The sequence below is a fragment of the Xiphias gladius genome, chromosome 21 (assembly GCF_016859285.1).
Source record: "Xiphias gladius isolate SHS-SW01 ecotype Sanya breed wild chromosome 21, ASM1685928v1, whole genome shotgun sequence".
Taxonomy (NCBI): Eukaryota; Metazoa; Chordata; class Actinopteri; order Istiophoriformes; family Xiphiidae; genus Xiphias; species Xiphias gladius.
Genome location: NC_053420.1, coordinates 12,524,371 through 12,549,278, shown reverse-complemented (window position 1 = coordinate 12,549,278; position 24,908 = coordinate 12,524,371). Strand labels below are relative to the sequence as shown.

The window sequence follows — 24,908 nt, the reverse complement described above, 5'->3', positions numbered from 1 at the left end:
GTGCAATTTTTTATTAATTGTTTTTGTAAGAATATATATAAATGTGTAAGTGTGTGTTTGTGTATAAATATATGTATGTATGTGTGTCTGTATATATATGTGTGTGTGTGTGTGTGTTTGTGTGTGTGTATATGTATTTATGCACTCTGTATATACATGCATAGTCATATACATGTTCTATGTCCATACAAGCATACACACTGTACACACATATCTGGATATAAACACTATGTCACTGTATGATGGATAGTGTGCATATATAAACACTATGTAGACACTGCTGGAAACCCTGTATATTTATCATTTGAATAGAGGACTATATTATTACCGTAATAAAGATCAGCTCCATTCAAGACTCATTACCTGCCTTCAAATACTGCATTTTCATGAGTTCACAATAGTGTGAGTATTTTAAAGAGAAATAATAGTTTATCAAGCCACACAGTCGTTTGTTTATCAGCCATCAATGAATTCCAGCCATTGCAGTAATTCGTCACAACTGCACTGTGAGTAAAGGAAGAGCTGAGAGCGGCTGCAGTTCCCACTTTTGGTTTGTTATCTGGTCAGATTTTAATCCCAGTTCATACGTTTTTCTTCCCTTAAGGTCAGACAGGAGCGGATAGACAGGATAGAGGATTATAGAGCTGACATGAGTAATGGAGGAGGAATGAACAGACGGTTTGTGGAGGCTGAAGCAGGAATCCGTCTGCGTCTTCTGAAAGATGCAGAAGGATCTGTTACCCGAGACACGTTGTACATCAACCCCCTTAAGTTAGAATGCAGTTTTATATATTCACAGCAAACATCGAGACTGTGTGAGCCCTCTGGTTACAGTTTAATGACTGAAGATAGGCAGCTGAGTTGGTGTTTGTGTGTCTGATCTCCAGTCTGAGGCTGCAGCAAAAAGCACTGCTGATAAGCCTCACAGTGTTTGACCAGTAGTGGGCCTGGTGGAGCCACTTAAAAAGAAAATCAAAGTCTGCCTTTGCTTCCATTTTCTTGGCTTTCTAATGTGGAATAGAGGTTTTTTTATGATAAAACCCCACTTTCTACTTAAAATACAGAATTAAAGGTGGGCCCATCATCAAAAGGAAAACGTGGATATTTTTTTATATCTAAAACTGGTTGGCTGATTATTTGACTGTTTTTTTTTTCCTACTCTTTCATAAGTTAGACTTGGTCTGAAAATTTGGCTAAAGTTTAATTTAATCCAGAAAGTGAAGTGAACAACGTGAATAATATTTGACAGACATTTTTCACAGTGTTACAGTCCCTTTCTTTCATTCTTTCAATCCTCTGATAACCTCAAGCAGAACATGCCCAGACAAAGATGAGTCCGGGTCTCTTTTGATGAATAAGTGAAAGCCTTCTCACTCTGTGACAGCATCATTTTTGTTTCTGACTCATATGTAAATAAACACAAAGTCTCAGCAAAAGCAGTCTGAAATGTGACCACAAATCATGCTCACAAAAGTCTTGTTTCAGCCTAAAACCTTGACTGCATCAGAAAGCATACAGCACCTTCTCACATCTGTAGCAGGTGCTTACATACAGTTGTTCAGTACACAGTAAACTGAAGTACCTTTTCTGTCCGTGTCTGTTACTCAACCCGCTGCTGTCATTGCACTAACCCGTCTCCATTTATTTTCTGCTCCATAATAGGGAGCCATTGGACCTGCCGGGGCCCTCGGAGCTCAGGGACCCCCTGGCCTGCAGGGTATGCCTGGAGAGAGAGGAGCTGCTGGCATTCCTGGACCTAAAGGAGACAGAGTAAGCCATGAGGGGAACAACATGTTAATGACAGAATATCCATATGTTAAACATGTAGAATTTTCTCTATTCCATTTTAAGATTTGTGCTTTTTATGCCCATAACTGCCAGGTGACTGACTTGGGGGGTTTTTGGGTTTTTTTTTTACCCTGTAGGGTGACATTGGAGAGAAAGGACCCGAAGGTGCTTCCGGCAAAGACGGTGGCAGAGTGAGTCATTGTCATCCAGTTTGTTTTTCATGAACGATAGTTCAACAATAGTCAGCATTCAATATGAACAGAAGGTATTACCTCACAAATGTGCAAGCCTTTGAATCTTAAAAAAAAAAAAGAGTTCAAATCTAATCTTGGCTGATTTCAAAACAAAGTGTTAATTCTCAAATGGGTTCAAACTGTTGCAAGTTTTTACATTCCTTTCCTGTTTCCTGTCACAGGGTCTCACTGGTCCCATTGGTCCTCCTGGTCCTTCTGGTCCCAACGGTGAGAAGGTGAGTGCTGTATAATATTTTTTGTTAAGTCTACAACTACTGGCACTAATGATTTTTGCCAGTGCTTTCATTTAACATATCTCTTGTGAATGTGAGTTGAAATGTCTTGCTTTGGACGCACATTTATCGTTGGAATCTGTTAAAATTATAAATTAGTTTGTATAATTTCTTTTTTACGAGGCTTAATGTTTTAAGTGTTTAAGACAGGAAGGCCGTGCCTGTCATTGACTGTGTGTCTTAACCCAGTTTTTATAGCTTGATGGTGTGTTTTCTTGTAGGGTGAATCTGGTCCTGCAGGTCCTTCCGGAGCTCCTGGAACCCGTGGTGCTCCTGTAAGTGTCACAGTTTAACACTTTTCAATAGTCAGGTTTCGTTTAGATCCAGTCATTTTGAAAGGTTAGAGATGATAGTTTTAAAACAGAGGTTATCTGTGTTGAAACCAGAGTTCAGTAGGTCTTTATTTTTGAACAGATAACCCAATTCTCTCACTTTCTCACTCAGCATTGCAGCCTGAACCTACCTACCCTCTGAGTTTTGTTGCCTGTCTTCCTACTTCTTTCAGGGTGACAGGGGTGAGACTGGACCTCCTGGACCTGCTGGATTTGCTGGACCCCCTGTAAGTAACAGAAAAAAAGTGACTAGCTCTTAGCTCTACAGAAATCTGAAGAATATCACTCCAACGCCACAGACAAAATATAAAGACATGTAGTCTGTGGCCCTTGAGTGATTGGCTCCATCTTGACTTGCTAGCGAGGTTAAGAAAGCTATAGCTCTAAAAAAAAGAAAAAAAATCTTAATAAACAAAATGTTACTTTTTTTTGGTCACTGTTTTTCCATTCAGCCAAAAATATTTAGAAATGCAATGATAGTTCAAGGGAGATAAGTTGTCACCTCAGTAATGATTTTGAGTGAAGTGATATAAAGGACAGAAAAGAAGTTACAACCAGTTGGGGGTTTTTAAATATGCGTAGAGACTTATATATACGTACACTATGGGTCAAAAGTTTAAGAACACCTCAGTTTTTCCAGTTGTTACTGAAATTTATGAAGTGTAATTTCTCAGCGTAAATTAATGCAAGTTGTTGTTGAACTAAATTCAATCTAAGTTTTTGACTCATTCAGCAGCCGAACACACTTGTGACGTTATTTCTACGATGGAAATCAAATATTGTTCAGAAAGTTCGTCCCAACACTGTCGCAGAAGTTCCCACGAATGTGTTGCGCTTGTAGTTTGCTTTGCTTTCACATTCTGTCCATTTTATCCCAAACCATCTCCATGTGGTCTAAGTCTGGAGACTGTGCTGGTCTTCCATCATGTGAAGCCTCCGTCAGGTCCTGTTCTTCCAAAATTTTGGGTCATTGTCTTGCTGTAGGACAAACCCCTGACCGACCCGCCTGTCTTCCTTTTATTTACTTACCTTACAGAAACATACAGTACTACTTCCTGCAGGACAGCATTGTCCTAATAATGCATTAGAGGGTGTAGTAACACTTCCTTTGTACAGAGAGAGGTACCTGTAGGAATTGTTTGCATTAACTTTCAGGGCTTCATTTACTTACATTGCTGCAGGAAAGCTGTAAGTTAACCAGTTTCTTATCATTTTCTTTTTTTTTTTTACCTTGAATTTAGAGCTTACCTTTGTACCATTTAAGGTTTTTCACTGGACTTGAACTGCTGAAATTTCAATAAAAACCCTAAAAAAATGGGGTTGCTCTAAAACTTATGAACAGTAGTGTAGTGTAAATGCAGCATTAAGAATATAATACACATACACATCAACCTGTGACAGCTTTTCTTTTTATTACTACTATCTAGAAACACTTGGATATCTGATATCTTTTACTTCTGTTTTAGACCTCAGTGAATCATTTTTTATCTTGGCACATATCATGTTTCGTCAGCATATTAGTCTGTGGAGAGAAATTAGTGTGTAGATAGTCCGAAGTCTTCACATCACTCATCCAGTTAGTTCCTCCCAAAGACTCCAGGCCGTCATCAACTAAATGTTTTCTAATAAGCTGCATCTTTCCAAATGGAAGTTCATCAATGTGTTTGTGACAACACAATTCGTCATACTTTTCTTTTTGCTCTCTAGGTTGCAGTTTGATTAATTATTGAATTTATGTCAGGATGAGTAACACTACAGGGTGTCTAAATATTTTTGGTTCACAAGAAGAAAGTGAAAAGTTAAAATGAAGTCTATATAACACCAGCTACTGTGGCCGCCAGTGACAATTACATGACAAAGGTAAATGCTAAAATTTAGTGCAGCAGAGAACAGTCATAAAGTCGGTGAACTGACAATATCTATGCGAAGTTTGCTAACATTAGCCACCACAAGTTAATGGCCATACCAGACCCATTAAGGGTGAACCAGAGTGTATGAAATCGAGCAAGGTTGTGTTTTATTGCTTATACATTAAAATTTTCATTCGTTAGTGGAAGGATTTGTTTTTATTTCTTTCTTTCAAATGTTGCATAGGTTCCACATTTGTTTATATCTGAGCAGTGGAAGAAGTGCTCAAATCTTTTACTTAGGTAAAAGTAGTATATACTGCATTCAAAATTTTACTTAAGTATATGTAGAAAAATATGAATGTTGCAATGCAAAAAGTATGCAGAATAGTCCGTTTCAGCATAATGTATAGTATATTATTGAATTATAATTATTGATGCATGGTTGTGTACATTAATGTAATGTTCCAGCTGGGTACCCCCTCCCCCCTTTATGCATTATAATACATCATGATTAATTTGTTGATTATATTTTGTATTATTACTATCTGCCAAGTAACTACTAACCAAAGGTATTAAATAATCTAGTAAGAATAAAAAGGTAAAAAGTACAATATTTTCCTCTAAATTGTGTTATGAAGATGCAGAATAACTTACTTACTTACTTACTTGTACTTTATACAGTACAATTGTGTTCACACAAACCATCAGCCATGACTAGTAAACGGATCTTTATGTGTAACGCTGGCAGACTGTCCCTTTAACCAAATTTATTTTTGGTCAAGTGGAACCATCCTCGATTTTTGACAAATAGCTCATTCACAAATTCATTTGTTGTTTTAGTTACTGTTTCCGTCTTCTCTGTCAGGGGGCTGACGGTCAACCTGGAACCAAAGGAGAGCAGGGAGAATCTGGACAGAAGGGAGATGCTGGTGCCCCTGGACCCCAAGGACCATCTGGTGCCCCTGGACCTGCAGTGGGTGTCACTCTAGACTTTTTTACACTGCTGCTAAACCAAACAGCCATTATTTCAAGCTTTGTCTAAGCCCTAAATAATACCAAAACATTTGATGTTTGCAGCCTAGTGACATTTTTTTATGTTTAATAATCAAAAACACTGCACAACAGTAACACAGACACTGACTGACAGTTTTTCTAATAAGAAGAGAAAAACGCACAAATTGGCAGAAAAATCATCCTTATTTCTCTTTGTTGAACATCTTTGGTGGGGTTAACATCACCTCAGGGTGAAAGATGTCACTGATTGTGCAACACCAGGCAGAATAAAAACTAACTGAGGCAGACATCCCCCCAAGAATAGATTCCAGAATTATTTCACAGCAACTGCAAGCGTTTTGTATACAGGTTTATATTGTCCTCGATGAAAGTGTGAGACTGTAATGTACAATATTCTCTCTGTTCCAGGGTCCTACAGGTGTTTCTGGACCTAAAGGTGCTCGTGGTGCTCAGGGACCTCCTGTAAGTGACTTTTTGAAAATACTTTCAGTACAGAAAATGTTGTTATTTTACTTTTGTCTTATAGTAGCACATGCAGAAACCATTATTTTATTAGATTATGTTTGGCTTTGTCTAAATGAATCTTTGTCTGTCAGGGTGCCACTGGTTTCCCTGGAGCTGCTGGCCGAGTTGGTCCCCCTGGTCCCAACGTAAGTTCAGTCCCCTTATATTGTAACTAAACCCAACAGCCTGCATCTGTCCAGAGTTCATATGCATATGTTAAAAAAATTACACCCATAGTGATGTTACCTAAAATCAGATATATAAACGTTGATGTAGATACTTTCTACATTGTTTGACAGGTATTTTTGTGATCTACCCTACTTTTAAATAGATTTCTAGTGTAAATAAACAACTAATTGTTTCAGCACCAGTGCAACTGATAATGTCTTGTAATATGGGAACCATAAAAAAAGCTATATGTATAACCCCGAGTATGGGAAAGAAGAATTAAAATGGGCTTGATTTATGGTTTACACCAAGAAGCAGGTGCAGCAGAACAGATACGGGAACGTTTCCTAAATGCCACCCGACTTATTGTCACCCAGGACGCCTTTTTAATTTATACCTGTAAAATACTTACTCTTGCTGTTTCAGGGCCTACGCACTACCAGAACAGTATGTCTGACACAGTGGAGTCGTCGTAGTTTTTTTTAGAATTATTGTTACAGACTTGCCAAAAGAAAGTGCAACATATTGTGAGAAGTGACCAGTCTGATCGTGTAAGATCAGACTGCTAATGTCAGATATGTGTTATGAGGTTATTTAAAGATGCACATGCGCCCTGGGGTTCATTAAAATAATAGAAACATGATTCTTCTCTAAACATCATGTGTAGATGTGTATGTGTGCTTCTAAACTATAGAATGGACATGTATTGTAATGTAATGTTATATTCTGCATGATTCCATTTAATGTGTGTTATGTCACCCTCCTTACCTTACACTCAGGGTAATCCTGGACCTGCTGGACCTGCCGGCCCACCTGGCAAAGATGGACCCAAGGGCGTGAGGGGAGATGGTGGACCTCCAGGCAGACAAGGTGACGCTGGGCTCCGCGGTGCTGCTGGGGCTCCTGGAGAGAAGGGAGATGCTGGAGAGGACGGTCCTCCTGTGAGTATCTTTCTTTGATCATATCCCACCACATACCACTCACGACACTGCTGGGCTTTTACATAATCTCTAACTTCTTGACCTTGTGACAGTTGAAATACCACTCCAGTACCTCCAGCACCTACACGTATACATATTTAGCCACTCATCATACCGCACATCTCCTTGAGCACCGTCAAGGTGAACACAGGTGCCCATTACAGAGAGAAGAAAACAATTAAATGTGTTTGTTTTTTCTACATTTTTGTCGACCTTTATGTAGCTCTGTCAGCGCAAAGAGCCAATTTCATCAGTAACAGACAGCAGCTGAGCACATTCTCCATTAATACACACAGTTGTCAGAGTCCATCACTGACTTTGACAGACCAAGACATATGACAGCATAGGGCAGCACAGGCCCAGTGACAGACTGAATGACAGGTCCCCAGGCTTTTTACCTTGCCTACAGTTAGCACTGCACACACACACCTGTCACAAACACACGATGAGTCCTGTCAAGATAATGACTCATCACATGAACATACTCAAAAATGAAGACGGCTGCTGGGTCGAGGCCCTTCCCACCTACAGATTACATATATGAAACTGTGTACCATGCATCAACTCATCAAAGTCTTTGGCAGCTGAACAGAGTGTCTCAGGTGTCACTTAGAGTCAGGTGTTTATTGTGAACATGGGTTAATGGAGCTTTCACTATTGCACACCGCAGGACATGCGGCAGAGTGGACTAAGGTGGTGTGGATAAAGTAGTCCTGAAAGGTCTGATGGAGACTTTTGATGCTGATATGTTTAGCTGCAATTGGGAGTTGTAAAATCCCAGGTGGAGAAAATCACAGAAGTAATAAATCAGAAATCTTTGTTTCTGTCTGTTTTCTTCTGACAGAAACAGAAGAAGACAAAGGAAAGAACAGGACAGCGAATAAGCTTATTTCCCATAATGTCAAATTATTCCTTCAAGACGTGGTTGCCCCTTTGTTTTAAAAAGAAAATTTTGTATATCGTGGACAGGTTTAGAAAAAATTATCTAATTACTAATTTAAATAAGTTTATTTATTTATATTTATTGATCTCTTTATTGTGTACGTCTTATGGTTTGGGTGTGCGGGCTATGCGAGTTATTTATGTTGTATATGGAGCTCAACATTTGCAGATATATTGATATCAGTATCTATGTCCGCCGATATGCAATATGAAACAGGATTGCCAAAGATATAGATCTCCACTACATAGTTTATCAAATAATGATGTATTGGCCTATATTTAGGCCGATATATCATTATTGTTTTGCCTCAAAACTCATGTATAAATTTATATTATTTTAATAGTGAAAAAAAGGAAGAAAGTAACAATTAAAAACAAAACAACTAATCAATACCAAACTCTAGTAAACTGAACTGACTGTTGATAGTGTCACGGCACAAATGACAAATGGCAGTCTGTGACGGTGACGATACATTTGCCAGGTATTAAGTGTGTTTTTTCCCCTTTTTTTCCCCCTCCCAGGGTCCCCCAGGTCCTTCAGGTCCTCAGGGTTTGGCTGGTCAGCGTGGTATTGTCGGTCTCCCTGGACAGCGTGGTGAGAGAGGTTTCCCTGGTCTGCCTGGACCTTCGGTAAGTAACATAATGTTCACCTACACAAGTAATTCAGTGGACAAATTCAGGCTGTAGCTAACAGTTATTTTCATTATCAGTTAATCTGTCAATTATTTAATTAAATTAATTGAATAATTTTTTTAGTCTATAAATGTCAGACAAAAACTGAATGATGCCCATCAGAATTTCCAAGAGCCCAAGATGGAAGATATTCGGTCCACAATAGTAGAGCTGAAGATAAGTTAATTATCACACTGCAGCATAAGAAAACGCATGTCTGTTTGTCTGTCTTCTCATAAGGTGCAGTGTGTTGAGCTCACTTGATACTCACTTCATACTGTTCGCTTTTTCTGACATTTAATGGATCAAACGATTAACCGGTTACTCAAGAAAATAATCGGCAGATTAATTAACAATGAATGTATTTGTTAGTTACAGCCCTACACAACAACACAACTCAGTAAAAACCAAAAAAAAACCTGACAATGCTCACAGTTGAGAGGCTGTCTTTTTTTGCTTGATTAAAGATTGTTTCAGCACATTTCAGTGCATTTCCATCAAAACAGTTTTAAGATAAGTAATATGACTGTTATTGCAGTGTTTTTGGGTTAGATTAGTACACATTGGACAGTCACTACAGTGTTATTTACAAAACCTAGCTACCTAACGTGAGGTGTTTCTCTTTAATTGCTGCAAGTATACTACTGTTTGTTAGTCTTAAATAACAAAACAGGCTGTTAACTCATAAATCTTCCTCAAGAGCACCAATACCTAATATTTTGTCACTTAGTACAAGCGAATGTAGAAAACCCTCAGACAGGCTCTGGACTGTCACGCTGCTGCTGCCCTAATTGGATCACAGTCAAATCACATCTCACATGAGCCAGGGCTTTTTCTCCTGGTGAACTGATTCCATTTGATGAACAGTGGGACATGAGACAAGAAGGCTCCTCCTGCGTACAGCTCTCGCTATCTGATATGTGACACGAGCCAAGTCCCCTACTTACAACATGTCAGTGGGCATGTCCTTACCGTTAATTATTCATCAGTGCGCATGACAGGGATGCCAAGAAAGCAGCGGTGATGCCAAACTCACCCAGGAATGTTTCAAGCAGAGAGTTTGCTTTTAATAACGGAATTGGAGTTAGAAGTGCAGATACAGTTTCTGTGATGCCGTGTAGATTTCTGCAAGTTTCGTCCCCTTTGAAGGCAGCAGGTGTTCAGAGATTAGTATTTGTGGACTGAGGTAATATTTTGTGCCATTTGTTATCCTTAAATTTGATTATTTTCATTCAAACACTTTAAAAAAAGCTAAATTTAGTTTTCAGATTAAGCTTGCTTGTTCATGAGTAAATTAGCATTTCAGGTGGTCTGTATACAGATTATTGACATGGTGGTTGTTCTGGAAACATCTCCAATACAACTGAGCAAAACCAGTTTCTAAATAAATTTGAAAAGATCAGATTAAGTTACAAAAACGAGCTGTATTTTATATTACATGCATTTTATGTCATAGTAGAGCCTATCAACCTATTGGTATATATGAGCATCACGACCATTTTTAAACAACTTTACGTGACAAAGATCTGACTGGGATCGATATGTTGTCCATTTAAATAAATTTATTCCTTGGAGTTAGTGACCAAGTTCTGGAAACTTAAACAAAACTATTGTACAAAACCAGTTTCTAAATATATCTAAGGAGATTAGATTAAGTTACGAAAACATGCTGCATTTTTACATCTACAAAACTTAGTTTTAATAGTCTTGAAAGGTGACATTCATGTTGTCATCTAAACGTTTGCTGACTGATCCAGTACCTGCAGTATCTGACTGGTCTAATTCAATATCCGAGTGGTTGTTTTCAGACTTTAATTCTGCAGCTAAAGCTGAGCTTTAAGATGTAGATTGGCCATGCAAAGATAAGGAGAAGTGCTCTGACATAGATTTCATTGTTGTCCTTATGGGAATAACCAGTTACAATCTGATTTTCAAGATGTCCTGTTAGACTTCAGTTAGGTTAGGCGGTCAGCAAGGAACTGCTGATTTTTGAGAATGCCACTGCTGAAGCTGGCTGAATAAATAATAACGAGATAATATCCTCACCTCCATTTAAGGATTTAACCTGCATACAATATCTGTTTTTAAACTTGGAGGCTCTTATCAGCCAAACATATCAGCAATAGTGTGTAGTGATAGTGATCTCACCCAATCTGTGCTCACCTGGTTGTTTCCACAAACAAAGAAATCAGCGTGAATATGTTCTCACGGAAGTGTGAACGAACGTACCAGTGGGTAAATCATATTCATATTCATAATGTTAACCAGTGTAATTTATTACATTTAGTTTAATTGTAGTAATGAGTCTTCTCCTTTCAGGGTGAGCCTGGAAAGCAGGGAGCTCCTGGTGGCGCCGGAGACCGTGGACCCCCCGGACCTGTTGGACCACCTGGACTCACCGGACCTGCAGGAGAGCCTGGCAGGGAGGTCAGAGATTGTCCAACACACAACATGTCACCTTGCATCTGCTCCAGTGGCCCTTAACTAAACGGCGGAATTTTGTTCCGGAGGCCGAGTCCATTAAAATGCACTGCTAATTGCATCATGCATATATTTGCATGATGTTTACACCGTATCATTAATGTGTTTTGTTGGAGCACGGTTCATTAGGCAGCTGATCAGTATTCAATAGGACATCTGGCTCAGTGGAGGTGGAAGATAGTAACGCTTGATATTGTTTTGTCATGTGACAGGGCAACCCTGGATCTGATGGACCTCCTGGTAGAGATGGTGCTACTGGAATCAAGGTGAGAAATACAGAACACTACATCGAACACTGTGCTGTAATTACAAATTATTGTGCCTATCCTGCTAAAGGCCCTTTGACAGTCAGCTTTTGATATGTTTCATGAAGCTTTGCAAATGTTGAAATTAATTGCATCAGTGACATGAATCAGTTCAACTTATTGGACCCTGATTGCACGACAGCACCAGCAGCTCCCGTTCAAATAATGTAAACCTGCTGTTTTACTTCAATGATGACTCTTAATCTGGCCTGATTGCATTAATTTTATTGATTCTGTTAACAATTTGCTAGAACCGTTCTAAAACTGCCTGTGAAATGAGTAAATTGCAGAAAAAGAACTAACCTTTAACACAAGCAGAACCATGCTCCATCATCTTTCACTTAGTCTGCTGCCACAGATAAACAATTGGAGAGCTATTTGCCGCCTCCTTTTTAGTGTGCAAGAGCTTTTATTGTTGGACAATAGTACTGTTTCTTTTCTTGATGCAGTTTTTTTTCCTTGAGTGCACCATTTCATTGCATTTGGGAACTTCTGTGTTTTTTTTTTTACCATCTGGGTCCTACTGCACCTCGACATTTCTACTTACAGTGCAGACTGAACTGTTGTGCTCTCTGTGCTGCAGGGTGATCGCGGTAACACCGGTCCCGCTGGTGCTCCTGGTGCTCCAGGCGCTCCTGGTGCTTCAGGCCCTGTTGGTCCTACCGGTAAACAGGGAGACAGAGGAGAGGCTGTGAGTAGTAGCTCCAACACAACGGAAACCGTCTTTGAAAAAAGAAAAATGTGATGTCATTTTCTTAACACAATTGGATGTTTCTAGGAAACCTTTACTGTGAGCAAAGAGGAGGCCTGATTTTAATGAGGTGGATTTTCTCAACTGCTATAAATTAGCATATTGTCTGATAATTACAGAGGAGGATGTCTTTAGTGTTTCATCCCTGACTAACTGACCTGCGAGAGAGAAAAAAACTTCCCACCTTTTTCATTGCATTTATCCAGTGCATTCCCGGAGAGCTTCATTGAGGATTTCTTTATCATTTGCTCCTTAAATGCACCTTATTGCAAAACTGTCTTGCTCCAGAAGACATATATTTTGCATTATGGGTTACCAGAGTGCTTTTGCAAAAACTACACTCTTATCTTAAGTGGTACTAATTACCTACCGGTATGGTAACAAGCAGCTATTCCTCACTAACTATTAAAGGGACAATGGGGCACATAGGTGATGGGCATACAGTAAGTACACGCACTGACTTGTAGGTGCTTGGGTGAGAGTGAAATGCTAAAAATCTCTTTAAAAAAGGAAGAACACTAGTAGACGCTGATGGTAAATGTAAATGCTATCTGTACTAAAATAGTACAGTAATTTTTCAAACCTTATGTTTCTCCTGTAAAATCAGTAGCTTTTTTTTTCTCTCCCTCTCTCAGGGTGCCCAAGGACCTGCCGGACCTTCAGGACCTGCTGGAGCCAGAGGAATGCCCGTACGTATCTTTGTGAACACTAACACGCATGCACGTACAGTTTTTTAATTATTTCCGATCCGCACAAACAAAAGTCTGAACACAGATATGGTTTATCCATTGCAAGAGTGAAATTAAGCTTTTGAGTATACAGAATAGAGACACTTCGCCAGGCAAACAAAGGTGAATTAGGATGTTGTCCACTTGTTCCCAGGGACCCCAAGGACCCCGTGGTGACAAAGGTGAGGCTGGGGAGGCCGGTGAGAGAGGACAGAAGGGACACAGAGGCTTCACTGGTCTGCAGGGTCTGCCCGGACCTCCGGTAAGCATCCAAACAGAATGTAAATACACTGTATGTGCATCCACTCCTTTGCGTTACGCAAGTCAGATGAGTTAAAGTGATCCTTGTTTTGCAACACATACAGTTTGTAGCTTTCTTATCATCATCCCACTGATTATTTTTTAAAGTATGTATAAATGTAATTGTCATCTGTTCTAGGGTCAATCAGGAGACCAGGGTGCTACTGGACCTGCTGGACCTGCTGGACAAAGAGTGAGTATAAACACTGCCAAAATACTCAGTTGTAATTAAAAAAAAATGGAAAATCACTTTGAATTCAAAGACAAATGAAATAACATTCTTCACATGCAGTGTCTTTAGAGCTTAACATCAAGTGTTTTTCTCCGTCTGTATATGTAGGGACCACCTGGACCTGTTGGCCCTGCCGGAAAGGATGGTGCAAACGGTATGCCAGGCCCCATTGGACCCCCCGGACCTCGTGGTCGCAGTGGAGAGACCGGTCCCGCTGTGAGTAGCCACCAGAACGTTCTCCACCTGTCACATTGATCATTTTCTTTTTCTAAATTACAACAGGTTAAAAAATACCTTTTAGTGTGTTACAGTTAGTTGTAGTTACACCATCCACAAAAACACGTGTTACACGCGCATGACCAATAATGTCCTCAGAAATTCAAAACACCTTCAGAATTGGAAAAGAAAAGATTCATACCGAGAGGTCTTGAGTTAGCGAGAGCCTGACTGTGTAAAAATCACCACATTATCACATTGACATCATGAATTACAGGGCTAAATCTTGCTGTTGCTGGATATGAATTGAACTCCTTGGTTTTGCCCTCATCTCAGATACGTCCCATGTGATGTGACCTGCTGATGCATATCCAGTATAACCTTTGTTAAATCTTTCATTGTGGAGGTTGCTGGACATTTCTTTTTTTGAAATAAACAAAGACAGAAATGGCAACAGTAAATCATTATGAAGAAGAACTGATAAGTATGCAAGTCCCAAAATGTGGTATTATTCAGTTAAAATTGAACGGAAAATATCAGAATTATTTCAATAATGATTTTAATATCAATAGCGTTCTCATTCTCTGGCTTCTAAACTACAGCTGCATCAAAAATGCAAAGCCTAGATGTGAGCATTGCTTTGAAACCAAAACTTAGAAAGGTGGCACAAGTTTAAAGTTGCGTGTTGCTATGAGCCAATCGGAACAATTTAGGGGCAGCAGGCACAGGTTTGCTTCTACACACAAATGTTCCACATACACACAAAATTTGTTTTTTTGGCAATAAAGAAATATAAATCAGTGTATAAAAAATTTGCTTCGTTTAAACATCAGGGTAACCCTGAACCACTTGAAGAAATGAGAGCCATATAAAAAGGATGGGTTCACATACTGAAATACTGTATAACAGCTAATTTAAGACATATTAGAAACTCACAAACTCACAATTCAGTTAATTTAAATATTTCTGCATTTAGAAAGAAACAGAAAACAGCGAGTCAGTTTTCATAGAAGAATCACAATAATATCATTGACATATATTTGAAAGCTGTAACATGAAAATTTAACAACAGTGCTCAGATGTTAATCAAGTGTTTCAAGATCGTTCATGTTGCTTTTGTAAATCAAGTGGGCCTTGGGAGGGGATTCCTATTAGACATACTCAAATTATACCGTAAATAAAGCAGTTTATTTAATTATATTGATAATGGACACAAAAAAACCTAAAGGGAAAAAAAAAACAGTTAATTAAAGATCAAATTAAAAAGGAGTTTTAAAGTAACTAAATACGATGTAGCGAGAGCTTTCGTCGGCATCACATGAACTTGTTTGCGATGCATGTGTTGTTCAAACTAAGAGTGAAGTCCTAGACAAGAAAAGTGGTATGAGAGGAGTAAACAGAATGCAGAACAGATGGCAGCATTTCCTGCACCAGTTACGGGAGATGAGGGAGAGTTTGATTGGAGAAGGAAGAATAATCCACTATTTGTGAGCAAAAAATGAGAATACACAAGATGACTGAAAATAAATGGTGTCAAGTGCCAAATAGAATCTTTCTAGCTTTCTCTCTATCCTTTTTCTCTCAGGGTCCCCCCGGAAACCCTGGACCCCCTGGTCCTCCGGGTCCCCCTGGCCCTGGCATTGACATGTCTGCCTTCGCTGGCCTGGGTCAGACTGAGAAGTCCCCTGATCCTCTCAGGTACATGAGGGCCGACCAGGCTTCTGGAAACCTCCGTCAGCATGATGCTGAGGTCGACGCCACCCTCAAGTCTCTCAACAACCAGATTGAGAACATCCGCAGCCCCGAGGGATCCAAGAAGAACCCTGCTCGCACCTGCAGAGACCTGAAGCTCTGCCATCCTGACTGGAAGAGCGGTGAGTGACACCAGGGGGAATTGGTCAAATTGGGGCGAGACGATTAAGTAGACCGAAGTTATGTGGCAAGATTTGGGGTAAACAGAGTTTGTGTGGTCTGGGAGTGTTCGTGTGTGACTGACATGTATGTATATATGTCATATATAACAATATGTCGTAACTTTCTATACTATATTTTCAATGATAATCACCTTTTTATGCAGCCTCCTGTGTCTTTCTAGAAGCTAATGTGTGATTTTTTTTGTTTTTTTTATTTATTTTTTCCTGTAGGAGAGTACTGGATTGATCCCAATCAGGGCTGCACTATTGATGCAATCAAGGTCTTCTGCAACATGGAGACAGGAGAGTCCTGCGTCTACTCCAAGCCTTCCAGCATCCCTCGCAAGAACTGGTGGTCCAGCAAGAGCAAAGACCGCAAACACATCTGGTTCGGCGAGACAATGAATGGAGGATTCCACGTAAGTCGCACTGTGATTTTTCAGTTGTCTTTGCAATCATTTGAGCTGAACATGCCCTCCACTACTATTTGTACTGTAATGTAATTGCAGACTGGCAGACTTGACATTAGCATTTTATTGTAAATATGGCTCAAGTCTGTGGCTCATTGTTTTCTTTTTTTTTAATAAAAAGAGGAATCAGGGACCTTATTGATGTCATTTTGATTATTGTCCTGTCACTCAGTGTGTGCTGGGATACACTCTAGCCCGTTACCCTGCACAGTGCGTATGGATAATGGATGGATTTTATTTTTTTTATTTTTTAACTGAAATTTATTTAGATTTAAAAAAAAAAAAAAAAAGTAAAGATGTGGGTAAAAATCTGATTCATAAAATACTATTTTCCACGCACATAATTTATTGGGGGGTTTTTTCTGTCCCTTAAGATGAGTAATTTAAGTCCCTCCTGAAAATCTTGGTTTTGCTGACCTCCAGTGGTTTAACCTCCCACATTGTTGCAGTGATGTACATCCAGGTGTACTCCAGGACCCCTTGACATCACTGTGGGGTGTGGCTACAGATGCAACAAAAGCACACCAATGATCACATGCTGCTGAATGACATAAGCAAAGGATTGATTAAACAACATTTTATGGGATAAGAATAATTTGAGCAATGTCACATAAAAATTCTAGTTGTAGGGGCTTTAAAAAAAAAATTTGGGCATCTCTGTAAAAAATTGTTAAAACCAACAACAATAAACCAAAAATAACAGTTTAGTAATAAAAAAAAAACATGCAACAACCATAATGTCATGGATATTAACGGTTGTCTTCTCTTCCTTTTTCTAACTTGCCGCTCCATGCAGTTCAGCTACGGTGATGACACCCTGGCGCCCAACACTGCCGCCATTCAGATGACCTTCCTGAGACTTCTGTCCACCGAGGCCTCTCAAAACCTCACCTACCACTGTAAGAACAGCGTGGCCTACATGGACGCCTCAACGGGGAACCTGAAGAAGGCCGTGCTGCTGCAGGGCTCCAATGACGTGGAGATCAGAGCTGAGGGCAACAGCCGCTTCACCTACAGCGTGATGGAGGACGGCTGCGCGGTAAGACCGGCAGATTCGACACGCTTAGACAGTACACAGACATGCATACGCAAAATCACTTTTTACATTGGAACATAACATAATGAAACTTAAAAGAAGGATGTTAAAATTGGTACACAATCACCAAACTAATCACAGTCTCTGCAGTTTTGGAGAAGTCATAGCTCATAGCCGTTGTGTTTTTTTCCCTCTGCACAGAAACACACGGGACAGTGGGGCAAGACAGTGATCGAATACAGATCGCAGAAGACCTCTCGTCTGCCCATTGTGGACATTGCCCCCATGGATATTGGTGGAGCAGACCAGGAGTTCGGAGTCGATGTTGGGGCAGTCTGCTTCTTGTAAAGATATGAGGGATTGAAAAGATTAGAAAGAAAAAGTGGAAATTTGAAAAAAAAAAATTAAAATGAAAGAAGAGCACACTTCAGATAAGGAGGAGAGAAAGAGAGAAAAAGAAAAATCAAGACACTTTTTGTAAACGGGACTTTTTTTCTAAGTAAAAAGTGCTTTTTCCAAGTCGAACTCCGTAGGATATCTGCACTGAATGGCACTAGCAACTGTCATCTGTGATTCATCCAGCATTGCCTCCAGTCAACTCGCCCTGCCCCACGGACACCCAGCAATCCCGAAAAGCCCCCCACTTCACCCTGGGTGAACAGCATCCCCCTCTACCTACCCCGACCCCACATCCATGAACAAGAAGGAGGAAGTATGAGGAGAGTACGGGAACATACCAGGGAACCAGAGAGAGAAAAATGCGTTGGTGTTATTTATTTATTGTTTAGGTTTGGGTCCCAGGTGCGGTAGGACTGAGTTTGTTGCTAAGTAATTAAAAGCCCACTTACACATATTTAAAAAAAAAAAAAAACTTATCCACCAACTTCCTCTCTTACTTCCTCCTCTTTTCTAACCACCCAGTCACTCCTGTACCATATCCACTAAATAATAAATACATCTTTGAAACCAAAAATCTAGCGACTAAGAAAGTGCAGGTGTTCCTATTTCTACCACCACAGTGTGTATCAAAAAGTTACTGTGTATTGTAATAAAATTCAATGGTGCTATTGTTGTAAAACAGTCTGTATTTTTTAACAACCAGATACTCATTTGCAGTGACTTGTATATATGTATATATATGTATATGTGTGTATACATATATATACAGTTTCTCAGAGAGACCATTTCACCCTGGGATTTTGGATTTCAGGGTGATAAATGTCCCCTGCTTTGCCCCACCCCCCTGCTACAACCCCTGTATGTAAACAAACATGTCCCTGAAGAATCAAGGCATGTCTAATTTGGAACGCATTTAATTTTTTTCTTTTCTTTATATTTTTTTTGATATTTTAAAGCTACCTCACGCTTAAAAAAAAAAAAATTGTCACAAATCAAACTAAGCCCCCCCCCCGCATCTTTGTTTACAAATCCCATATTTTAGGCAAATAACAATATGACCAATATTTTGAAAAGGTTGGTCATGAAAGCCCAGTCTGCTGACCCCCATTTGCTGTGACCTTTGACCCCCCCCCATCCCTCTCTACTTCCTCCCATCAGTCCCCTCACACAGGGCGTGCCCTCTGCCTCGGCGTACACACTCACACACTTGAAGAGATTTAAAGTGTGTTTGACTTTGATGCTCCAGTTCTACAGCCAGCGCAGAGGGTTCATTTGCGTGAGGTTGTGTATATTTTTTATTATTAATAATAGTATTATTATTGATAATAATAGCATTATTATATTATTATTATGATCATGACTTGTTTTTGTTACGTTTTAATTAATGTAAATTGGAAATAAAAGACAAAACCAAGTAACAGGCTGAAGTTGCTTTTTATTTATATCCTGTTTTGTTCTCCCCCATGTTGAAATATCCGGGGCAATGGTTTTTACTCCTCCTCAAGGAAATTCCTTAAAAAAAAAAAAAAAGTCACACCTAAACATTTCACCGTGCCCCTGCTTCCACTTTATGTTTTTGTGGTGATGTCCAGATATATTTCCAGGGGGAGAAACAGCTCAGATGTCAAGATAAGGCAGTGGAGAGTTGGATGAATGCGGGGCCATTTTGATTTTGACTGTGTTTGGTGGTGATAGAAGAAAACAAAAAGAAAAACGTTGAAGAAGGAGTGGTGAAAGTTCATATCATGTACTTTTTATATATGTAAAATAGTTTTTCAGTCATTTTCTTTCATTTTAACGCATGGTAGAGTAGAAATAGGAAACACTACCGACCACGATCAGCGCGTTCTGTGAACTGATAATGTCATCCTGTACTTCTATTACTTCTCTTCATCTTCTTGCCTTTTTCAACTTACAGTAGCAATAAAAGGTAGAAGCATTTCTATGAACAAAGTAGAGCAATGTTTCTTTTATTTTTTATATATTTGCTGTGTGGGGTTTTTTTTTCCTGAAATCGCTTTTGGATAGTTCATTTATTATTTAATGTAATGGTTTCCGATCTATGACTTCATCCTTGTTTGAATAATCGTTGGCATACAAACAGGAGAGAAAACAAATCACCAGAACAGAAATACATCACCAATAAAAAAATACCTACAGAAAAAACCATACACAGATGACATGCTTGGTTCTTGTGTTTTGGGATATCAGCATCATTGTACCCTAATGAACCAAAGAGGGTTAAAGATTACATTCATGATAGAGATGCATTCGGGGAAACTGATCTCGGGAAACATCCACATTAGATGTATGATTTGTGACAGACAGGTAACATTCAGAAATTATTCGGAGCACGTGATGTTACACCATCAGTACTTCACAAGTGTATCCACAGACATTTTTGTTTTTCAAGTCACAGAACAAATATCCACCTTTTTTTTTTTTTTTTTATTCTCATCATTTAGCCTTTGGTCTCCCACCAGAGACCAGGTTTTAAATTAATCATAACAAGATAAACATTGTTCTACTCAAAGTTTCACTGACTCTAGTTCTATTTCATAGTATGTCTTTATCCCGAACAACACAGACTTGATCCAGTCTCTCTGTAAATTACACACACACGCACACACACATACACACCACATTTAGCACGTTAAAGCACACAGAAAATTGACCTAGTCTCGGTTTGGCCTCCGCTCTTACCAGCTCAATTGTTAGATAAAATGGGGTACTGTTGTACTTTTACAATATCCATGAACACTCAGAAGTTCATAACTGTACACTTTAATCCGTCAGGGATTAAAGACACACGAATAAGTGTAAGAGTCTACAGCCATGCTAGAGGCACAGCTGTGAGCTTTCAGCTACATGCTAACATGCTGATGTTTAGCAGGTACAATGTTTGCCGTGACCGCCAACCCTCTTAGTTTAGCGTATTAGCGTGCTAACATTTGCTAATTAGCACTGTACAAAAAAGTACAGCCGAGGATGATGGGAATAATGTCATTATTTACTGCGGGTGTTTAGTCTTAAACCAAAGTATTGGACAAATGACATTTTTGACCGGATGATGGCACCGGAGGAAAAATGAAAACATCCTCTTAAACCAGTTGTTCCCAGCCTATTTGGTTTGTGACCCCTTAAAACAAAGCAATGGATCCTTCTGACCCCCTAATTATCTTTTACAGACGATATCTACGATATCTATCTTTTTTTTCTCTCGTTATTTTGTCTGAATAATCTTTGAAAGGCTCTTTGCGTTCTTTAATAATTTTGTGACCTCTCAGATCGAATTTGGTCCTGACCCCCAAGTTGGAAACCGCTGTTGTAAATAAACATTAAATATTGCAGAATAAAAAATTTGAGACAGGCCTTTTACTGTTTCTATTTGCAGCTGTGGAAAAAACAATGACAAACACTCATACATTAAAAAAACAATATGGCCTCCCCTCGGAGAATAATGCTCCACAGGCTTTGTCACAGTAAATATGATTACAATGCACTCAAGTGAAATTAAAAAAAGGAGGCTGTTAATCCAGTCAGCTTTTGTTCCATTTACTCTGAGCTGGATATTCAGTGCACCTACAGCACACGCACACACCGCTTGTCAGGAATGGCATTACTCTTAACATTACAGGCATTAAATGTACCAGCTGAGAAAATTATTATAGTCCTACAGCCATAATAGAAAATGGGAGACGGAACAATTTGTACACAGCAAGCAGTGCAAAGAGGAAGCAGAACTCAGGAGATTAATTAAAGCTATGCTAACAGCTTCCCTCAGGATAAATGGCCATACTAATCTAATTCATAGCAACGATCCATTTCTGGTTGAAATTTCTCTGTGCCAATCAGTGACAGCTGTATCTACACTAGGCTGTCAAGATACATTAGAGCTTATTTCTGCAGCTCAGAGGCAATATAGTTCACCTCCAGCTCTACTGGCTCCCTGAGAGTAAATATAGATCAGCAGTTCTCCAGTGGCACTGAATCCACTGGCTCAGAGACCATGTATCGGGAAAGGCTTAAACAGCATCCGTGCAAAATCGGTGTTATCGAAGTGAAAATGGCCGTAACAATGCGCTGAGAGGCCGCGTGCCCCAGCGCACACGCGCAAATGAAACGAGCAATTAGAAGAGGACACACATTTGAGTTTGCAGACACTCCTTTTTGACCTGACGAACACACTCCACCCAATTAGTGCCTTCCAAGTGTTCATTAAGGGTCAGTTGGTCAAAGACTCCTGATTAGAGATTAATGAAAGATAAAAAGGCACAATATGAGGCATGGTGGGAGAAGAAAAGAAGAGGAGAGAGGGGCTACAAAGGGAGATAGAGGGTCATAAGGTTCAAAGAATTTCTTTCGTTTGACACATTCTTATAGCAGAAGATGAAAGGATGAAATAAGAATGTCTTTTTTCTTTCAGTTTCCTCTCTTTTCTCTCAGATGGTGCAGATGGTGAAATGAGTAAACAACTACTCACTTATTATTTTTCATTAAACTGAGAAAAATGCAATAGGAAAAGAAATCTTAAGAAAAACATGGGGGGGATTAGTATTACCAAATATAAAGAAGTTTTGCAATCACAAAAAGACAGCTGCAAAAGGTTCATTTCCTCTGTATCTGCATCCTCCACAGTCGGCGCACGGTAACTTTATCAGTCGCTCCCCATAAAACTGGCATTGATTTATTCCGTTTAAATTAAAGCCGAGCAGAAGTTCAGAAACCGGTGCTTAGTGTGTCCGTCTCGGTGGGGGTCTTGCGTGGGCTCGGTAAACTCTTCAGGTACTCCAAGTGCCTGCGGGCCTCGGCCTGGTTCTGCCTCACGTAGTACACTACATACACAATGACCATAAAGAACCACACGAACATTGTCACCAGCATGGCCACATCGGTGGTCTTCCTCTGCATGCTGCAGAAGTTCACCCCAGAATCCAACAGTTTGACCAGCGGCTGCCCCGCATGCTCGCCCTGCGACCCCGGGTCCTCCCACCTGCTCCCCTCGCCCACACCCCGCACAGAGCTCTCACAAACGATCCCGTTCACCGTTTCGGGCTCCAGGTTCAGAGTCTCCATCAGCTCCTGGAGGGCGCAGTCACAGTGCCAGGGGTTGTGGTAGAGGCGTGTCTTTGCACGTGTGGAGCCAAACTCCTCCCTGTTGGCCTGCCTCAGCTGGTTATGCGAGAGGTCCAGCAGGCGCAGCTCGGGACCCAGATGCCGCAGGGCCCCCGAGGCAAGCGAGTCGATGCGGTTGTGGGACAGGTAAAGGTCCCGCAGGTGGACCAGGTCGCTGAAGGCCCTCTCGGGGATGTTCCGGATGTAGTTGCGTTCCAGGTGGAGGGAGACCGTTTCCGGTGGGATCCCCTCTGGGATCTCCCGCAGCCCGGCATCCGAGCACAGCACCGTTGCCGTGTCCCAGGTGCAGTGGCAGCCGTCTGGGCACTGGGGGGACGCTCGGCCCCACAGAACGGAGAACAGGAGTGAGACGCGCAGCCATGAATGAAGATCCACTCCTTTACTCCTCCGTCTTCCTCCACTGACGCTGGTACATCTCTCCTCACACCAGCCGGTGCACATCGCGTCACCATAGCCCCCTGACACACATCAGGTCCCAAACAGACACACGCGGTCGCACCAGGAGAATCTGACAGATTGAGAGAAAAGGGGTCAGTCTGGAAAAGATGAATCTGTCTGTATTTCTCTCGTTTTAAACCCTTTAAACGACACATGCAATCAAATGAACTCTGACGGGGGAGATTATGAAGTTGAAGAGGAGGAGGAGGAGGAGAAAAAGGGTCAGTGGGTAAAGAGATAGACACTGAAATGAGCTTACACCAGTTTAGCTGACAAATACGATCCTGCATGGAGAGACAGTGTAATACGAAGGCACCAAAACAATGAAAGAGGACAACAATTTCAGTGCAACAACAACATCATCTCTTTCTTTCACCTTGCACTGTAACTAATTTAGATTGGGTGGTGGTGCCTGTTCATGACTTTGAAATGAAACAGGACTAATAGAGGAGGCAACAGTTTGTTTTATTGCAGTGATTCCCCCATGAATCGCTGTCTACGCAACAGTAATGATAGTTTAGGTGATCTAATAAGGTTGAAAATCCCTCTGGTATTTCTGCATGAAAAAGGACATAAATCATGACACATGATTGTCTAAACCCTCCCTCCGCCCAAGAAGAAAAGCATCACATTACACATCATCAACACATGTTCTTCTCATTTATCCCTCTATTTATTTTCCCATGATGCCATAGCCCCTTAATCATTTTTCCATGAGTGTAGGGGACGGGGGTTAGAAAGGGGTGGGATCGATAGTCCAAGCCTGCTAAACTATTAACAGCAAGAACATCAATCCTGCCTCAGTCCCCACAGTGTCAATAAGTGAAAGAGCAAGAGCTGGACAGAAAAAAAATAACCCAGCAACAGTCAGGCTGGAAGCATCTGCTCACTTCTCCTGCAGTTAGGAAGCAAAAGTTTAAGAAAAAATAAATAAATAAATAAAGCAGTCTGGCTAGACTCTGACCCACATGGGCAAAAACCACTGGAGAATATATTACATGTGTGTTAAGCTGTTTTAGAGCCGCTCAGTCTCATCTGCCTGTCTGCCTGCCTCCGACTTTCTTTTATTAATTTTTTTTTTTTTTTTTTAAATCTGTGTGTTTCTGGAAGTGGTGTCAGTATAGTTTGATCAGACAATCCAATCAGCTGCCTTTTAGAACAATTCTTCTTTCGCCGAGACAAGTGGCCGACGGCCAAACACTGCTCGCTTCAGGCCAGAAATCACAATACACTACTTGAATCTGATTAAAAGACCATCCTCTTAAATGTCATGCACTTTTATGCTTCGTCCCCATCCTCATAACGGAGTCCAAACTGTCATGTGTCGCCATCCCCCTGCATAGAGAGCATACGCTAAAAAGGTTTCCAGCCTAGACTAACAGTGGCCTGGACTGGACTGGGCTGGACTGACTGGACTGACTGGCTGGCTGGCTGGCTGGCTGACAGCCCTGTGGCCTCCAACGGGTGGCCCCCGTGTTGTCTTCCCAGCAGAGGTGAGGATTTAGTTCACCGCTCATTAACTGTCCATTATTAAGATACTGAATGTAGGGTGCATGCAAAAAGGCCCAATTAACAAAAACAACCGTCAGCCGCATGGATGAGGATGGGAATTCGAGAGGTTGAAAGACAGGGATGGAGAGAGAGTCCCAAAGCAAACACAGCTGTCCTTCCATTTAAATGTTGCTCCCCAGCTCTCAAAGCAAAGGACATTAGCTCAGCTATGAAAT

The 24,908-nt window shown here is 40.6% G+C and overlaps 2 protein-coding genes across 2 annotated transcripts in view; one reads left to right on the top strand and one right to left on the bottom strand.

Moving 5' to 3' along the window:
* The window catches only part of col2a1b (collagen, type II, alpha 1b), a 51,247-nt gene extending 33,603 nt beyond the window's left edge, over positions 1-17,644 (top strand). The window contains exons 34-54 of the mRNA XM_040159058.1: positions 1,663-1,770; positions 1,926-1,979; positions 2,204-2,257; positions 2,536-2,589; positions 2,820-2,873; positions 5,362-5,469; positions 5,919-5,972; positions 6,107-6,160; positions 6,962-7,123; positions 8,627-8,734; positions 11,096-11,203; positions 11,470-11,523; positions 12,146-12,253; positions 12,949-13,002; positions 13,196-13,303; positions 13,481-13,534; positions 13,682-13,789; positions 15,375-15,663; positions 15,934-16,121; positions 16,969-17,211; positions 17,410-17,644. Of these exons, the coding sequence (XP_040014992.1) occupies positions 1,663-1,770; positions 1,926-1,979; positions 2,204-2,257; positions 2,536-2,589; positions 2,820-2,873; positions 5,362-5,469; positions 5,919-5,972; positions 6,107-6,160; positions 6,962-7,123; positions 8,627-8,734; positions 11,096-11,203; positions 11,470-11,523; positions 12,146-12,253; positions 12,949-13,002; positions 13,196-13,303; positions 13,481-13,534; positions 13,682-13,789; positions 15,375-15,663; positions 15,934-16,121; positions 16,969-17,211; positions 17,410-17,556 (2,271 nt within the window). The 3' untranslated portion in view covers positions 17,557-17,644. The remainder of the gene's footprint in view (positions 1-1,662; positions 1,771-1,925; positions 1,980-2,203; positions 2,258-2,535; positions 2,590-2,819; positions 2,874-5,361; positions 5,470-5,918; positions 5,973-6,106; positions 6,161-6,961; positions 7,124-8,626; positions 8,735-11,095; positions 11,204-11,469; positions 11,524-12,145; positions 12,254-12,948; positions 13,003-13,195; positions 13,304-13,480; positions 13,535-13,681; positions 13,790-15,374; positions 15,664-15,933; positions 16,122-16,968; positions 17,212-17,409) is intronic.
* A 4,476-nt stretch (positions 17,645-22,120) lies between these two features.
* LOC120783230 (leucine-rich repeat-containing protein 3-like) lies at positions 22,121-23,184 on the bottom strand. Its single transcript, XM_040116054.1, has one exon. It carries the CDS (start codon positions 23,182-23,184, stop codon positions 22,327-22,329), a length of 858 nt encoding a protein of 285 aa, XP_039971988.1. The 3' UTR covers positions 22,121-22,326.
* Between the last annotated feature and the right edge of the window lie 1,724 nt (positions 23,185-24,908).

Excerpts from the sequence above, each read along its gene's own strand:
- LOC120783230 (XM_040116054.1), bottom strand. The coding sequence starts at position 23,184 with ATGTGCACCGGCTGGTGTGAGGAGAGATGTACCAGCGTCAGTGGAGGA.